This window comes from Onychostruthus taczanowskii, unplaced genomic scaffold (assembly GCF_017590055.1).
Source record: "Onychostruthus taczanowskii isolate IOZ18803 unplaced genomic scaffold, ASM1759005v1 scaffold32, whole genome shotgun sequence".
Taxonomy (NCBI): domain Eukaryota; kingdom Metazoa; phylum Chordata; class Aves; order Passeriformes; family Passeridae; genus Onychostruthus; species Onychostruthus taczanowskii.
Window position 1 is genome coordinate 2575260 of NW_024500572.1, and position 18513 is coordinate 2593772.

General features: G+C 45.0%; 1 protein-coding gene across 1 annotated transcript; it reads left to right on the forward strand.

Moving 5' to 3' along the window:
* Positions 1–4896: 4896 nt before the first annotated feature.
* Positions 4897–18511, forward strand: VPS37B (VPS37B subunit of ESCRT-I). The gene is made up of 4 exons (XM_041410190.1): positions 4897–5053; positions 12485–12656; positions 13207–13289; positions 14395–18511. Exons 1-4 carry the CDS (start codon positions 4949–4951, stop codon positions 14896–14898), a joined length of 864 nt encoding a protein of 287 aa, XP_041266124.1. The 5' UTR covers positions 4897–4948; the 3' UTR covers positions 14899–18511.
* The last annotated feature ends 2 nt before the right edge of the window (positions 18512–18513 follow it).

Here is an 18513-nt window from a genome sequence, read left to right on the forward strand (position 1 = left end):
TTTCTATGCCCTGGAAGATGGGTGGGAGCTCCACACAGCACCAGGGATCCAGCAGAATTAATCTAATGCAGATCTTTTTGCCTGCACAAACCCTGGGACTGCATGGAAAATCCTGCCTTTCTAAATCATTCCAGCTACAGCTTCTTTTTGAAGTGAAAATCAGGGTCAGCCGTGCCCATTAGCCAGCCTGAGCCTGGCAGCAAAGCTGGGCTTCACCCAGAGCAGCAGTGGGAACTGCTCCAGTGCTGGAACAGGAGCTGCTTCCTGGAGCTGCCCAATCCCTGGGGCCTGGCTGCCTGTGGGCAGTCTGTGTTTCAGGCTGTTCTCCTGGAAACAAGGCCACTGTTCCCTCTGAAACCCTGGACTGTAGAATGTTGTGGCTGTGGCTTTGCCCAAAGTTGGGAACGTGAGCAAAATCAGTTTGAGAGCTTTTCAGTCAGAGTGATAGAGATTAAAAGTTCTTTTTCTTCAAAGGCAAAAGTCCTCTTGGGGAACTTGGAGGGGTTCATTTGAAACCTTAACCTGGGGGCACTGAAGACTGTCCTGGCAGAACTGTAAGCAATTAAGCATTTGAAAGCACAACTGATTGCAAATTGACTGCATATCCCATGGCAGGTTGTTTGCCTCACTATTTATAAGCTCTAACCATTCCCTGTAATAGGTAAAACCACAGCTTTATTTGATTTAAACAACAGTGAACCCCATCCAAGGTGAAATTTGAGAGTGGATCCTACAGTCCCAGTGCTTCCCCAGGGACAGGGATTTACCCTGTACCCTTTGTACCAGGGTCTGTGGCTGACTGACCCAGTAAATGAGCACACAGTGATGGAAAAAACACAGCTGTGTTTATTCCAACAACTTGTCTCCTGCCACACTAACCTCTGCCTCAGTAACCAAGTGTGTGTGTTTCAGTGGCTGCACTTTCTAGGCCTTCAGCAGGTCTGGAAGTGCCACAAGCAAACAGAAAGTGCTTCTAGCTCGGGTTCAGAGATGTGGTTTAGTCTGGGGAGGAAAAATAAAATCTGCCTCTTCTATTCCAGCTTCACTGTGAGCTTAAGGCAAAGAAAATAAGTGCAGGTAAATAAACCTGCTGCTCTTCTGACACCTGCAGCTCCCTGAAAGGAAGGAGCACCTTACAAACTCCTAATTCCTGCTCTCTCTCAGACAGTAGGGACACTGATCTCTCAAACAGAAGGGCTGTTTCTCTGCCAGGATGCTGGATATGCAGGTCATTTCCATGTGTGAAGGAATCTGGGTTATGAAAACTAAACAGAAGTATGGGCTGTGCTTAATATACAGAAGGAAGTTAAATTGCAAATAAGCCTCAAAACTTATCTGCACATTGAGCAACCGGACTAATAGGGGTTAATGTACACCAGAGATGAGATTTGCAAATTCAGTGTGTACATAACCAACCAGTTTGTCCAGGAAAAGAAAATAAGATGTGAAGGTGACTTGCAAAATATGTCTAAATCTAATAAATATGCATGAGGGCAGTGCTACTGACCGTAAAAGGATATGAGGTACCAGGAGGAAATTCAAGATCAAGTTTAAATAGAAAAAAAATACCTAACATCTTATTAAAACTAGTCTGGATGCCAGTTCTCCCCAAGATTGGAGCCTGACTTCTTATTCACCATGACGTGGTTTCCCCTGTAATCTTCACAATTCTTTTACTCCATTTCTCCTGTAATAAGAAATCCTCACTTCTGTACTTTGCCTGCTTACAGTTCTAATGTACTCAAATGCTGTCACCCTTCAAAAGGATTTCAGCAAAGGCAAATAGGAACCAAGCCTGGGGAGATGATAAATCCCAGCCTGCAGCACTGCAATATTTGATAAACCCTGTAGTCCAAAATCGTGGTTTATCTGCAGTCCTTCATATCCTGTCCCAGTGATGTGCTGTCACAAAACCTTTATCTTCCATGAAGACTGCAGAATGGGAAGGCACCCTCCTACCTGTCCAAATAGAAAATATAATTATACAACAGCAGTTGACTTCTATCTTGTGTTTCAGTCTCGGCTGCTTTTCTGGACAACTGGAGAGCTCAATTACATGCAGGTGCTGACCAAAGTGCTCAAAAACAACCCAGATGTTTAATGGAGACTCCTCTCCATCATCACCAGAACCCAAATTATCCACCCAGGGAGAAACAGTATTTTCAATGTATGTTGTACTTGAGCACAAATGAGTTATGTTCTCACCTGTGACTGAGCAGTTCTTATTATCCCCCTTTTTCAGCAAAAGGCACCATGGGAATCTGAGAACTCCACTCAGGATCACACAGCAAGGCAGTGGTAAAACTAGATTTACAACATGAAGCTGAGTCAGACTCTTCTGAACCACACTCCCCCCAAACCATTTATTTAGTTATGGTATGAAGTTCAAATTACCAATGTTCTTGGGAAGAAAGGGCTTCTCCTAATCCCTCAGCTAATTCCTCTGTTTGCATGTGTGCATATCTGTACGTGTGTTTGCATGTGCAGATTTACAGCAGGTTTAACCCGTGGCTGTAACCCTGTTTGATGGGCATGTGCAAGTACAGGCTAGGTGGAACGGTGTTGGCAGGGCGACTATCTGCTGGTTTTAAAGAGCAAGGCAGGGCTGCAGTGACTGTGCAAACCCCTGCCAGTGCCCAGGGCACGGCTGCTGACTCACCTGGCGCAGAGCACATACCTGCAGCAGGCAGGTGTGCTGGGGTGGTGAGAGCTGTGATGCTGGGACATTCCTGTACCACTGAACACCTTCTCCCCACCCTGGGCTCAGCTTCCTGCCGCGCAAACATCGCGCCCTCACCTTCCTCTGAGCGCGCCCTTGGATCTGCACCGGGCTGCCAAAAGGGCTGGGAGGCTTCTTCTAGCAGGGTCACCTTGCTGGTCGTTATTGCCTGTGGATAATGATGACAAAGAGGGCTTTTGGGAAGGTGGGAGGTGTGGGGAGCTGAGTTTAGTTATAGGACAAAAGAACAAGCATAAAGCTGTCACGTCATCGCAGTGTCCTGCCAGGAACTGCTGGGTCACTTCCTGAGTGTGACTGCAACTTCATTGCATCAGAATTGTATTCGGTCACTGTATGGATTTTCAATTGTTTTTTTCTTCCCAGTTAGATCAAAAATATCAACTCCAAAGGACAAGGAGCACGTGGCCATTCCCTCCCCTGTTCCCTTGGCTCCTGGCTCCTTTTGGCTCTCTCTCTCCAGAGTTACACACACGGAAATAATACACACACCCACACCCACGTAGGGACAAAAGCAGGCCAGGAAGGTGCTGCATGCCAAGTGATGCATATAACTTAGGCTCTTTTAACACAATTAATTGTTTCCAGGCATAATTGCCTTTATCAGCTCTGCTAACAGCAGCAGTAATTGGGAAGCTGCTGCTCCTAAGGGTTACCACACACTGCCTACTCCAGTGCTGGTGACATGACTGATAAAAATCAGAAGAACAAAATATATGGTGGTTTAATTGACGCAGTTTTTACTACATTGCATTTCAAAAGTATTTAAATTTACCATGAAACACATCTTTAGCAGATTATTTATTGATCTTCACTGTTGAAGAAGAAAGGGTTTAAGATGGATGAAATGGCCTAGCACCAAAGCTTGGCCAGATATGATTTTTAGCTATTTTTAACCTAAAAAAGCATTCAGCCTAGGTTTGAGAACAATAACGCAGTCACTCTTTTGAGATTTACTCCAGCCAAGTCCCAACTTGGGTAAGGAAATGCGAGTTAAATCTGACTGATTTTCCTTCCAAATTTACAGCTGTGGAGTTTTAAACAAAGGAGGCCACGAGTGGCTATGGCACTTCAGGCAGGAGCTGGGTGCTGGAGGGGCTGGGAACGCTCTCTGGGAGCCCAGCTCCGTCCAGCAGGACACGGGACAGCCCGAGCCATCCCAGGGACCTGCCCGACCTCCGAGTGTCCCAAAGCCACAACTCCGGGGCCACACCTCGCGTCCTGCACCCATTTCTGGGGCCTCCATTCGGGATGAATTGAGGAGCGTGTCCAGGGAAGGGAGCGGAGCTGGGATGGGGCTGGAGCACCAGGAGAGGCTGAGGGAGCTGGGAAGGAGCTGGAGCACCAGGAGAGGCTGAGGGAGCTGGAAAAGCGACTCAGCCTGGAGAGGGAACAGCCTCAGGCTGGGCCAGGGGAGGCTCAGGCTGGACACCAGCAGGAATTTGTTAACTGGAAGGGTGATAAAACATCAGAAAGGGCTGCCCAGGAGTCCCCATTGCTGGAGGTGTGTAAGGAACTACTGGACGTGGCGCTCATGGCTGTGGTCTGGTGGAGAAGGTGGTGATCGGTCACAAGCTGCACTCCATGATCTCAGAGGTCTTTTCCAACCTCAGTGACCGATCCCTTGGGACTCCGAGGGCCCCGAGCGCCTCACGTGAGCGCAGCACACAAAGCCCGCTCTGTGTGAGGCTCTGCCCTGCGCTCTGCCCATGGAGGGGCTTCAGCCACAGACCCTCGAGGGGCTTCACCCCCTCACAGGGGCTCCCTCCATGGACCCCTCACAGGGGCTTCACCCCCTCACAGGAGCTCCCTCCATGGACCCCTCACAGGGGCTTCACCCCCTCACAGGGGCTCCCCTCACGGACCCTTCACAGGAGCTCCCTCCATGGACCCCTCACAGGGGCTTCACCCCCTCACAGGGGCTCCCCTCACGGACCCTTCACAGGAGCTCCCTCCATGGACCCCTCACAGGGGCTTCACCCCCTCACAGGGGCTCCCCTCAGCGCGGGCTCGCTCAGCCACCGCGGCCCCCGTCCCCAGGCCCCTTTGGTTCCGTCCAGCAGCGCCCCCCTCCCGCCGCGCAGCCCCCCGTGGTACGCCCCGACACGCCCCCCCGGCAGGGGGCGCTGAGGGCGGTGCCCGCCGGGCCGGGGCGAGACCGCGGCGGCACTTCCGGTCCGGGGCCGGGGCGGGAACGGGAGCGGGGCCGGGATGGCGCTGGACGCGCGGCGCCTGGAGGCGCTGAGCCTTCAGGAGCTCAGCGCGCTGCTGGACGACGAGGAGCAGCTCCAGGACATGGCCCGCGAGATGGAAGAGGTGAGGGGCTGCCTCGTACTCCCCGGCCGCGGCCTCTCCTCGGGCCGCCCCCCTCAGCCCGCAGGGTCCCCGCCGGCCCCGGTGCCGCTCGGTGTTGGGGCGTTCGTGACTCCGCGCTCCCCGGAGCCGCCGGGCCCCGGCGTGGAGCTGCCGGTGCGTGAGGAGCCCCGGGGCTGCGGGAAGCGCTGCCGGTCCCTTCCTTGCTTGCCCTCCGCTGCCGCCCCCGGCCCCCGTTCTCCGGGCCCTCCCGGCCTTTTGTTCACCGGCCCGCGGCGGGGGGATCGGTGCCCGCTGGGTGCCGGAGGAGGGGTGAGGGCTCGGCGGGCTGAAAACGCGGAATTAAATTAATTCGACCACTGAATTAGGAGACAGTGACGGCCCGGAGGTGGGATCAGCTTTCCCGTCCGCACAGCCCGTGTTTTGTGCCGTGGCCGTGGTGAAGGATTTTGCCAGGGTGAATTCAAAACAATGTGAAAGGGATTTCTGTGTGCCTCGGTTGGTATGCCGGGCGCAGCCAGGGCTGTCAGGCTTTTCTGCTGCTTGTTTTGCCTGTTTGAAGTGTCTTTGTCAGTGCATCAGGCTCTAAGTCGTGCTTTTGGATCTGTGATTCTTAAAACAAAATAGGAGCCTGTTTTCTTCCTCTGGCTGAGGTTGTCTTTAACTGGTTTTTCTGTGTGCCAGTGGGCACTGGGTGTTACTGTTCAGATACGAGACTATTCTGGGTTTATTTGGCCAGAGATGTCCCTGAAAGAATCTTACTCTCAGTCAGATAAGAGCGAATAAGATGAAACTATATGTATGAAAACTTGAAAAGAAAAAAATTTGCTCTGCTTCTCTGGGTCCTGTATTTATTGGGTTTTTTTTGTTAAATTAGAGGACAAAAACTTCAGGAGAAGAAAAACATTGGCAATGTATTCTTGAGAAAGAAGCTTAGTTTATTAAATGAAATCAATTATAATTGTGTTCCCTCAAAGTAATATTCTGGCCCTTTTGGCGCTTCTGAGAAAATTGTTCTGGATCACCTCGAGCCAAATAATCAAAGTGTTACACATGGAGAGGCCCACTGAAGGCTGGGGCTGAGTTGATGAGGTGTCCTGGGGAATTTATTTGCTGTATTATTCAACAATTTGGATTTTGAGCTTTGTGCCAGTGGATTTCTGAGAGTGGGGCAGCCATAACAACTTTTTGTGCAGGCCTGTATTTTGAGAACTTAGAAGAACCAGGCGGTGCTGTGGAAAGTAGAACAGGCAGAGAGCTCTTGGTTTGCTGGGGGCAGGAGCACCCTGCTGAATAAGAACTATTTAAGGAAACTCAGCGGGTTATAATGGGCTTAACTTGGTGGAGATGTGAACGGGTGCAGTGCTGCTGCTTCCAGAGTGACCCCTGACAAGGGACACAAACACAAGGCCTGCCTTGGTGGGCTCTTTTTTATCATTTATTTATCAGTGTGGACTTAAGACTGTAGGTCAGAAGTGACAAAAAACCTCATGACCTCAGTAGAAAAAATCCTTCCTCTCAACCCAACCAGCCCATATTCTCGATTTGACCCTCGGGTTTTCCTCTTTGGTTGGCATCTTAAGGCTTCTAAATTGTAGAGTGAAGTTCTGCGGGCCCGAGGGAATATTTTGTGGTGTTTGGAAAGTGTGGCCAGGTTTGGAGGTGCTCAGGCTGTGTGGAAACAGGGCAGTGCTGCTGTCTGCTGTAATCCTCTTTTATTGGATGTGGAGGCTTTTACTGGAGTCTGTTCAACTGGAAATGTGTTTACCCATCTTGGAAGGAATTGGCCATGCTTGGATATTTCTTCCTCCTCCTGTTTTTGCCTTCACTGAATTGTTTATTGCATGTGCTGCTGAGACCTGAGTTTTCACTGGGAAGTGTGTGGCAGGAAGAGGGAGAGAGGGAAATCCTGAGCATTAAGGAGGCACCGTGGTGACCTCGCTGCTGTTGGCTGTCAGTCCATGTGTATCCAGGTTGTGGGGTTATTCCAAAGTCCTTAAATTCCTGATTTTACTGTGACATTCCAGTCAAATCACGATTCTCGAGTCGTTTCTCTGAGGTGACTTGTGTTTTCACTGGCAAAGTTGGTTAAAGCTGATTATTCCACAACTGAAAAAACCCTTTGTTCTCCTTGTTGCAAGGGAAACCCAGCTCAAACCCCAATGTTTTGTTCACAGAGGAGGAGGATTTGGAAAAACCACTTGCTAACAGCTAAAAATAGGCACTTCCAGCCTTAGAGGGAATGCATCCTGTGTGGCATTTGAGCAGGATTTGTGGGGGTGTGTGCCTGTGTGTGTGTGCCCACGGGGTGATGTGCTCCCAGAATGTCCTGCACGTGTGTCCCCAGGTGTGTGACACGGTGGCATCAGAGCTGAACTGCTGCTTTTCCTGTCTGGGGCTGGGTTTGCAGGGCTTGAGCAGCGAACATCTTGTCTGCCAGAAAAAGGAAGGAAGCTGCTTGTCTGGTACTCCCAGTCTTCTAAAACTGAGGAGGGCTTTTTTTATCATCTCTCAGGTTGATCTCTGCAGTGCATGCACAGCATCCATCTTCATTAAACAGACAATCACAGGATGGTTTGGGATGGAAGGGAACTGAAAGATCATTGAGTTCCAAACCCCCTGCCGTGGCAGGATCATAAAAGTAATTTGTTTATAAAAGTCAGTCTCAGTGAGATAACCCTAAAAAGCACAGATGGGAGAATTTGTGACCTGACACTGGTGATGATTTGATGAATCTCCCTGTGAAAGTCAATTTTCTTTTTATCACTTCTGTAGCAGTGCAGTGTTGTGTTACTGACTGCTAACATTCCATGGCCAGAAATTGTTTGCTTTTCAATACCTTAATTATGTGAAATCAAGAAGTCAGAAATGTATTGCCTTCTTCTCATTCCAGCATTTCAGAGTACACTGGCAAGCACAAAAGGAATTTTTTGAGCATAGTCCTTTTCTCAAAAGCTGGTTGAACAGATCATGCAGGGCAGAAAGTCCAAGTTAAACTATGTGCATTCATGCCCAGATTTCTTGGATTCCTCTCCTGTCCTAAAACCACACTGTGCAAGTGGTCATGTTCTTGTTGGCCAAACATGAAATTTAGTTGCAAAGTTAGGAATTAGACTTGGTGACAACTAGAGATTTTTCTCTTCTAGCTGAGCATCAAATGAGTAATCTGTCTGTGTCTGATGAGTGCAAATTGCAGTGCTGAGTGTCTTGCCTCTGCAAGAAATGTCTAGGAACTGCAGCTTACCTTCTAAGCTTTATTTTATCATTTTCAAGTAATCAGAAGAGCTAAATTTAGCCAATCTAATTACTTTGCAGTATGTTTTAATATTTATTACAGAACAGATGTTGTTAGGGGGTGTATTATTATTCACGAGTCCTTGATGAAAAGCACTCCTAAATCTTCTGTAAAAGAAGTCTCTTCTCCTACTCTGCACCTGCCAGCTCCTGTTTCAGGGGTTAATTTGACACTCCAAATGTGCATCTTTGTACTTCCACAGTGTGACTGCATATTTTCTTCTTAATTTACAAGCATGTGTAAGTGAAAGAGAATGTGGGAATGGTAGAGGCTGGAGAAATCTAAAACTACCATGGATGTGTCCTATGTATAAAGCAATTAAAACAGTGCCACACAAAGCTGCTTTTTATTTATAGCTCCTTAAGAGACTTTTTCTCGAAGGTACCCAGAGACTCCTTGCTGTGGTGCTGGCCAGAGCAAACTTATAATTATAGCAGCTCTTGATGGACTTTGTGGGTAGTCAGGATTGCTCAGTTTCTCAGGAGGCAGCTCCTCTGGGAATGTGCTTTTGGATGAACCAAGGTGACGCTCCTCAGAGATGTTTTACACAAATAACTCTTGCTGCAAACCATTATTTTGGAGTAAGGGATCAACATTTATAGTATGAATGTTGCTAAGCTAGTACTAGTTCTGGTTTAATTTTATCCAGTTTTTTTTTTCCCTTTTTTAAAAGTGGGATGAAACAAAGCTGCAGTTCATAAAAGTAGTAGACTCTAAATTCCCAAAGCAGTTGCTGCTGCCTGCTCTTGGAAATGCTCATTAAATAAATCCTTGAGTAAAATTATTCAAATTTTGCCCATTAAAGAAATTAATTTTTAAGCAGCTGAAATTTTGAAGTGCTGCATAAACCGTGACTTTTGTTTTTAATAATCTCTGTGTGTCCCTGGCTTCATTTTCTTGCAGCACACTTTGGTGTTGAGTGGTCTGCTCAGGAGTGAGCAATCCTTGTACCAAGAAAATCCCCCTGTAAGCAGCTCAGTATGGTTGCCATGTTTGTCCCATTCAGAATTCATAGTGAGAGCTTAGCAGTTAAAAAAAAAAAAATCATACATTCTCCTTAATATTATCCTGTCTCATTGTGTCTTGTGATTCTGACTGGTATTTTCATCTGGTTTCAGATTAAGGTTTCCTGCCTGTTGAAGTGCTCATGACCTCAAGAGTCTGGTTAGGAATTCTGCTGGACTCCCACTGACTTTTATCTCTAAATAACTTTTTTCCCCTCACACTTGCAGTGGGCAGGTGAACAACCAGTGCAGGAGCAGTTCCCTGCTGATGCACATTTTTGTCACACGTGACAACAAAATACCTTTTGTTGGATTTATTCCTTCCTCAGCCTTTGTCTTGGGCTTGTGGAAAGCTGTGAATGGATGCTGAAAGCATGCTTTGTGCTGCACTGATAATCTTAATAGACTGCTCATGCTGGACTGTGCCTTCAACCCTTGGATGATTTTGCAGCTGTTTTTTTTTATAGTTTTAAATTACTCATTTTTAGAAAGCTTTTCTGCAGCACTCTTCAGGCAAACTTTGCAGTGTTTGCTTTCTGATTCCTCGAATTAACTTCCAGTTGTGGTGGAACAGTTGCTGTAAGGTTTTTGCACAGACCTTAACATCAGTGACAGAGATTATTCTAGTTTATAGATTGTGACTGTATTCAAGTTGCATCATTCTGGGATTATTTCTGTTCTGTTTGTGAAATAGAATTCACAGACTTCAAAATTCTTTCAGGGACATGAAATATTTCAGTGTGCTGAAACGAGTGGATGGGTCTTCACCAGCTTCTCCTTAAGTTTCATTAAACATAATTCCTAAGTTTGCTTTGTATCTGAGGAACTGGTTCTTCTCATGGTTTTGGGTGAGATTCAAGTTTCTCATCTCTCCAAGTGTGCATTGTTAAAAGAAATTTGACACAGACCAATGCTGGCAGTGAAGACTTCAGGAGTGACATTTTAATTCATCATTGAGTGTCAATTACCCTTTTTTATCAATTTCTGTTAGAAAAAATATGCCCTTCTCAGAAATGCTGTCATATGGAGAAAGTTTAGTCATTAAGTCCTGTGTAATTTCAAGCACTATAACTTAAAGTACAGTTACAAATACCTTAACTTCTTCAGTTTAAAACAAGTATTTTTAAAACTTTTGCTAAAGTTTAGTCCATAATTATTAGATATCAGGTGCAAAGGACAGGATGTCACTCTGCCTCAGAGGTGGGCAGGTCATATTAGTCACGTTTTTCTTATTTTTACAAGTCAGATACATCGTGTCATAGTGGTATTTACTCATCTTCACACATTTGAAATGATTTAAAGTTATTCAGCAGATCTTTATGAAAGGTTAGGAATTTATTGCTTCTATCTCCTGCCTGGTGCTGTTGAGAAATATTCTGACACTTGAGGCAGGGACAACATCACAAAAGTCTTGTCTGACTTTAGGAAACCTTTTCTTACTCTGTTTATTTGGAGTTCTACCTCCTCCTCTTTGCTATAAATGATTATAGTGAAAGCTTCCTTTTCCTGCTATTTGTGCTCTTGAAAGGCTTACAGGTCTGTGTCCACTGGCTTTTTCTCTGCCCTGAGTAAATGTGCATCTTCTTCATCCTAAAAGAGAGCTCAGAGTTCACTCATTAAGCTGCTCTCTCCTGACTGTATCAGCCTCCCAAGCAGTGCAGATACTCAATTTGCTGTGAGGAGGCAGTGAGCTCATTAAAATGGTGAAAGAGGCACCAGAACCCATCAATCTTTTTGCACACAGTTTTCCTTGGCTGGCAGTTCAGGAGGCAGCCAGTAACAGGGGTGATGGCAGGGGGTTGGTAAGAGTTGGATGCCACTAATTAAGCCGTGTGTTGAAGTTTCCTTCATAATTCTTTTTTAAAAAATGTAAAATAGGGGAACTTCAGCTTTCTGAAAGCAACAGTCCTAACTGGATCAGATTATATGAGAATAAACAAATGGAAACCAGGTTAATTTAAATTATTTTGCATTAGATTCAAAGGTAAGAAGAGAACATTCTTTTTATTCTTTGAAAGGATCCACACTGAACACAAGCATAGGGCTGGGTGCTTATTTAGGCTTGAGAGACAAAACAATATTGAAAGGGTAATTCCTGAATTTCACAGTTTGGTGTAGAATTGGGATTGATGTAGAATTTAGGATTATCTTCCATGGTGGTTGTTGGGTTTTTAAAGGATTTGGTAAGAACAGGGTGAGAGTGAAGCTTTGGCATTTGAAGAGCAGTATCTGGGGACAGAAGTGTTTAAGTAACACCAAGCAAGTTTTGAGTTTAGGAAATTAAAATGGCATATAAATATTGCAAAAGGAAGTAATTGCTCTTGGGAAAACACCTGAATTTTGATGCTGACCTTTTCTGGGGCTATTAAACAGCTCATTTGGGTTTCCTCCTTTGCTGTTTGTGAGGTGTGGCTCTGTGTCCACCCAGAAGTGTGGCAGGAGCAAGGTCTGTGCTGCTGCTTGCAGGGGCTGTGAATGGGAGCAGCTGGACAGGGATAACCTGGACCAGAGGAGGTCACAAAAATGTACCAAACTTCTGCTGTTGATTCAGCCTGAGAATCTGAAATCAAATCCCTTGGTTGGTTTTTTTTTTTTTTTTTCCCTTTTGACATCTGAATATTTTAATGAATCTAATGTGGCACCCAGGGCAGACTTCTCCAAACACTATAAACTCATGTGCATGTGTGAGTGTGAGCAAACTGGAATCTGGCTGAATCTTGGGTGTGTGAGAATTGTCACTTTTTCTTTAGGCTAGGAACTGTTCAGCAGAAGGATTAACCTGAAAAAAAATGAAGGTTTTGGCATTAATCCAGGATTGGTGTCACAGTTGGGGAAGAATATTCTGGAGAAGGAACAGTCACGATGCAATCCTTATTTTTTACACATTAATAAGATAAGGGATGATCATCTTCTGCACCCATTGTATCTCACTGCTGGAATTCAGATTTTTTCAAGAGCTGTTGCTTTATCTGTCAATTTTCATCATTTGTTCATCAGTTGCAGGTCCAGTGCCACAGCACTAATTCTTACATACTTCTGTTGTTTATTTAAAAAAATTCAAAGCCTCATCTTGTCTTGCTTAATAATTTCACTGTCATTTCACACACTTTTTTTTGGTTTTTAATTTCTATCCAGGCCCAAAATGTTCAGCACAGCAAGGACATGACTCTTGCCAGCAACCGCAGTCTGGCAGAGGGAAATCTCCTGTACCAGCCAAAGTTGGAGTCTCTGAAATCAAATTTAACCGAGAAATATCAAGAGCTGCAAGTTCTTTTTGAAGCATACCAGATAAAAAAAACAAAACTAGGTAACACTGGCTGTTGACAATTATGACTTGCTGGTTTTTTAAGTGAATGTAAATCTGTTGCCTGCTTGTTGTTTGGTTTTTGGCGTCTCATTTTTAGCTGTGTGAATTAGGGTACAAAGTGAAATGTCATTCTTGTGTAGTGCTGAAATAGATCACACTTCTGATGATTTATTAAGTGACTGTCACACCTAGTAACAGATACTGTGGATTCTTCTGTTACCTACCTGTTCTTGACCTACTCTTTTCTAAATTATCTACTTCAGTTACCTTGCTAAAGAGCAAAACACTTCGAATTTTCAGTGACTATTTATAAATCAAATGGAATATTAAATATAACTTTCATACTGAATTATATTGTACATCTGATAACTGCACTTGCTGAAGTGCTCTCAATATTATAAATGTATAATTGGAATTAAATTTCAGCTCTTAGCACTCTGACAATATTCTTGATATATTTCTTACTGTTGCCTTGGAGGTTGTTGTGTAGTTCCAAGTCACTTAGAGCCTGCTCTCATTTTCTGTCCTTTTCCTTCCTGTGCCTTTGCAGACAGACAATCCAGTAATGCTTCCCTGGAGACCCTGCTGGCACTGCTGCAGACTGAGGGGGCGAAGATTGAGGAAGACACAGAGGTAATGACAGAACTCCCCAATTCTGCCACTTCACCCATTACCAGAACCTTCCAGTGTCCATGGCTGCACTGCTGGGCTGAGCATGTGACAGATTAAGGAGCAGTTTTAAGAAAATGGACTTGTCTCTGCTTTGAACTTCAGGGAGCAGCTATTTGATTCCAGCAACTGTATTTCTTTTTTATCTGAGTAATTTTTTGCTCTTAACGTATTTGAAGTTCAAGAGAGAAAGTGCTCTTTTCTAAAAAAAGATAGGCAAACCCTCTTAGTTCCTTGGCTTTGCCTTCAAACTTGTAGAGTTTAAAAATGTGGAATCTTTTTTCAATGGGGTTTGCCTGGTACATGTATTACTTCATAATAAATGTCAATTAGTAGCCTAATAAAAAAACCTGTGCCTGTGCTGCTTTTCCTCCAGTGTTTCTGGTGAAATATTGCATTGTGATTTTCAGTGGTCACCACTTGCTGACACACAAGTGCTTGAAGGGTGGTGTGACTTCAGAATAAATGGGAGTGTTTGGTTTTGTTTGCTGATTTGCATGCAGTCATCTTCTCTAATTAATCAGGAGAAAAAAATGTGCTTATTAGCCTTGAGTTGTGATTGTAAAAAGACATCCCAGGACAAGCTGAATTTTGTGATTTTATGTTTGTTCAGCTCTCAATCATTAAACATCATTTACCCAAAGCCACAAGTAAGGGTGAGTCTTAAGCCTGACTTAGCAATAGTCTCTGTGCTGAGTCCCACAGAGTTCCCAGTGTTTCTGCTGGCATTCAAGGAGCACTCAGCTGCAATTCAGCTTAGCTGGCAGTCTGGGAAACTGCTGGACCTGGTTAGTTCCCACCTCTGATGATCAGGGGAGCACTCAGAGCGAGATTCAGATGTTTTTATTGCTGTTACTTCAGTATAAATTTATGCATAAGTGATATTTAACTCTCAGTGCTTCTGAGTAATAAGTAACTCAAAGTTCTGCTCAGAATTCTTCAGTATGCCAGTCATCTTCCATATGCCAGCTGGAAAATCACAGGCAAAATGCTGCTATTTTTGGGATGTGAGCCATTTAGATTCTGTTGCAGTAGGCTGTTTCCTAAGAGAATGTTCTGTATTTGACAGAATATGGCAGAAAGGTTCCTTGATGGTGAAATACCACTGGATTCTTTCATCGACGAGTACCAGAGCAAGAGGAAGCTGGCTCACCTGCGCCGGGTGAAGATCGAGAAGCTGCAGGAAATGGTGCTGAAGGGACAGAGACTTCCTCAGGTTCAGCCGCCGGCACAGCCGAGGGCACCCGAGCCCGCAGCAGCCCCCGGCGATCCCTACAAGGCGGATGCAAACCCTCCTCCCTCGGTGCTGCCCCGGCGGGTCCCGCCGCCGCCGCCGCCCTCGGGCCCGGCTGGACGCTTCCCCACTCCCTTCACCGCAGCCACGGGCTCGGGAGCGGCTCTTTCCCACCCCGCTGCTCCGTACCCTCCTCTCCCGCCTCGGCCGGGAGCAGCTCAGCCCGCCAGCCAGATGCCACAGCCGGGATACCCAGCTCAGTTCGTGCCACCCTATCCTCCACCTCTTCCCCAGAGACCACCACGCCTTCCACCACATCCTGGCTTTATCCTCCAGTAAATGTTTGGGTGCGCCTGACTTACGTATTGGTGCTTATTTTCCTTTTCCCCCATCAGAGACTTGCTGTAGGCAATGGGAAGCCTCTGTTCTTTGCACAATGGAGCACAAAGCTGTGGCACAGAGGTTTGCAATTGCTTTGCTAAATGTGATGATGTTTGTTTGCAAAGGTCAGTGGTGACAAGGTTTTCCTAGGAAGGTCTAAATTCTGTAAGTCCATCAAACTGGGAAGGCACTGGCTGTGGATTTGCTGACGCTCTGAATTCCTCAGTGATGGGAAATCAGCATCCTCCTGTGTTCTGATGGATTCCCCTGGCAGCTGGATGGATGTGTGGCAAACGGGGAGCTGGTTGTCCCTCTAAGGAATTCTGTGACAGTGTTGGGATGGTAACAACCATATCTGACTGCTGGGCACGGGGTGTGCACAGGACCCCCCTCGGCGTCCTTTTGCATCCAGGGCAGGTGCACGGTGTTTTCAGAGCTCACTGAGCTGGAACTCCTGTCAGAACACCTTGGGGGGGTTTTAGACAGGGAAAAGGACAAGAGTTTCATTTCTGCATTTCAGTTGTTACCTTAGACAGTGTGTAATCAAAGTAGGCACTACTCCCACTCCTAAATAGCTTGATACCCTCAAAGTCCTGGTCTCTTGAAATGAAACTAAACTGTTTGTAGAGCCAGTTTAGGGTTTTATAGACACTTTACCAGGCAGTTTTACTTCCTTGCCTGTTAAGACTCTTTCTAACAGTTGATTTTTGTCTCCTTTTCCACACCTTGGATACAGAAATGTTTTTTTTACACAGGTGCTTAGCTTTTGCTACCATGTGATTCCAGGAATCTAGGCAGGGTATTTTCTTAATCAAATACTGGATTTTCACATGTAATTGCCCACTTGAATTTCCACAATTTCATTTTATCTCTTAACTCTGTCTCTGACTTGGCAGAACTACTTTTAACTTTCCCATTTCATTTAGTTTTGAAGTTTGGGGCATGTATATCTATCTGGATTTTGCAGTTAATGTTTCTCTGCAAGTAGGTAAAAAAGAAAAGCCTTTTGCAGTCCATGGTGGCTGTTTGCATCTTACAGGATTTGTTCTTAACTTCTGCCACTGGATGGGAGAGGCTTTTTAGGGCAGCTCAGATTTCACTCTCGATGTGACTCTTGAAGCCTAAGGTACAAACACATGCTGGTATTTTAATCCAGCACTGGGGGAGGCAAATTTTAACCCCTGTTGTTTGCACAGAACCTGTCTGTGAATTTGTTATCAATCAGTCCAGAATCTGCCAAAGCCCCTGGTTTATTTCAGTTATTTTGGTATCATTGTGCTGGAATGCACTACATTGTTTGGAAGTTTGTACTGCAAACATCAGTCAGAATAGAACATCTTTTTTTTTTTTCTTTATGTAAGACCTGGATAGTTCCTTAATCATTTCCTCTGGAGTGTGGTGGTTAGCAAATACTGATCTGAAATTAAGCTAACAACAGGAAGCTCTCTATTCTGAGAATATGATATGGTCATTTGGCTGGTTTTGCCTTCTGCAGACCAGGGGCAGAAGGTTGGTCAGTGTTACTGGCATCTGAACCAATTCCCCAGTGTAAGTCTGGCAAGTTTTTATAGATGGGGGATTTTGTGAAGCAATGTGCATTGGATTTGTTTGCAAAGTGTGTTTTTTCTGTAATCTAGTGATGGTACAGGATGTGGTTGTTTTGTTTTTCTTTTAATAGTGTGATATCTTTTCTTGGTATTATTTTCTCACTGAAGCTTTGTATAAGCATGGTTAATTATGACTCGTTTCAAAGTAACTTTGCTGTGCTGTTAGTGCTGGTATTTGGGTGGCAGCTGTTGTATCTGGATGCTAAACATGAGTCTGCTGTAGAAATGGTTTGTGTCCTAGAAGGGATTAAAGTGGGTGGGGGCTACCAGGGTGGTGTCTGAGTACAGAAATTCATACTTTGAGCCTGCTACACAAAAACTCTACAACACTCCCAGGTCAGTTTTACTAAGATTTCACAGAAACAACCAGGTATATTTTACACTTATCAGGTGCCAACTTTTTTTCTGAGGGTTGGAAATCCTCAGAAGTGATGGGGGTGATAGGTAAGTGTATGGTGAATTTGCACTGCATTTTATGTATCAGACTTTATTGGTATTAGTAGTCCAGAAATATTTTTACTACTTGTTCAATCTTCTGTCTTTTGGTAACTTTTGTGATAACAATGACCTTTCAGGGATACTTTATCTGAAAACAACCTCTTGTGCACACTAAATACAGACAAAGCTAATGCAATTTTTTTGTCTGAAAGCAAAACAATGCATTATTGCATATGCATGTGGCTGATGTGCCTTAGGATCACTACTTGTGATTGTAATTCTAGGATATTAGCATTTTTATCATTTGAATGGCCATTGCTTAACTCTAATTTAAGGGCTCTTCGAGAGCACTGACTTTTACAAAAACTGACCCTCATACTTCAGAAAAACATCTGTATCTGCTATTTGTAAGCTTATAGTTGCCTTCACTGATGGGTAAGTTTGAACATAGCTGATGTAACTAATGTGATGTTTCAGTTATTGCAAGCTCATAACTGAAGTCCAGCTGCTCATGGAAAACGTTTTGCCATTAATTTTGTGTGTGTGTGCACACAAACTGTAAATATTTACTTGACTGCTGGTGATGTTTAAGGGTAAAGGAGAAGAATGACTGTGGAAAGCTGTTCAATCCTTTCAGCAACAAACTTGATGAAACACTAACCTGGCAAGAGCTGTGTCAGTGCTTTCAACCTGTTGCCCTTCAACAGCTTCTCCTGTTCTGTTATAGCTAATAAATTAATTCTGCTCTGGCTAGGATGTTTAGAATTGTACTAATTTGCACTGTTTATAAGATAGTGAGATTAAAATGCCATAGGCAAGCTGAAACTTGAGAGGGGGTGGCTCATGATGCTTGCCAAAAAAAAAAAAATATATATATATTAAAAAAAGGATTTTTGATGTCTGCTACAAATAGCATATACTTCCCCAAAGCAATTGGAGTGGAGAAAAATCCTTTAAATACAATGTGTAACACGGCTTTAGGGTGTTGGTAGCATTGGAAATGCTCTCTTTGGGCAGCATTGTTTGTGCCAGTCTCGTGTGCAGTTCTGTGAGCAGTTCTGCCTCTGGCTGGGCCTCGCTGCACTCAGGGCTGCCTCCCAGAGAAGGTGGAGTCCTTGTTCCAGCACAGCTGATCCACACAGGTCACCTCACGGCTGGAGGGAGCAGGAGCTGCCCTGGATGCCTGCAGGCACCTGGGCACTGCTGCTCCAGGTCACCATCCCCATGACTGCCCCAACCTCCACAGCCTCAGCGTCCACCTCTCCTGGGCCTTCTCTGCCCTCTCAAACTGGAATCAGGACGTAGATACAGAGCTCAGACCAACAATTCTTTTACCCTCCGTGGAGCTCAGAGGGGGCAGAGTCGTCCTGTGCCTGAACAGTTCCTCTGTGTGATCCTGGACTGTCTTAATAAGGGGCAGTTTTATATGCTGAGCAAGTTGTGAACATACAGTGGAGTTGTTTGCATAATAAGTCTTTCTGTTATCTACTGTGTTCTGATTTTAAATAAAATAGCATATCTCTTGGTG

What these genes read in the sequence shown, in the direction of transcription:
- VPS37B (XM_041410190.1), top strand. Translation starts at nt 4,949, where the DNA reads ATGGCGCTGGACGCGCGGCGCCTGGAGGCGCTGAGCCTTCAGGAGCTC. An exon ending in GATAAAAAAAACAAAACTAG is followed by an intron (nt 12,657 to 13,206) that starts GTAACACTGGCT and finishes GTGCCTTTGCAG; the next exon opens with ACAGACAATCCAGTAATGCT. An exon ending in AGATTGAGGAAGACACAGAG is followed by an intron (nt 13,290 to 14,394) that starts GTAATGACAGAA and finishes TGTATTTGACAG; the next exon opens with AATATGGCAGAAAGGTTCCT.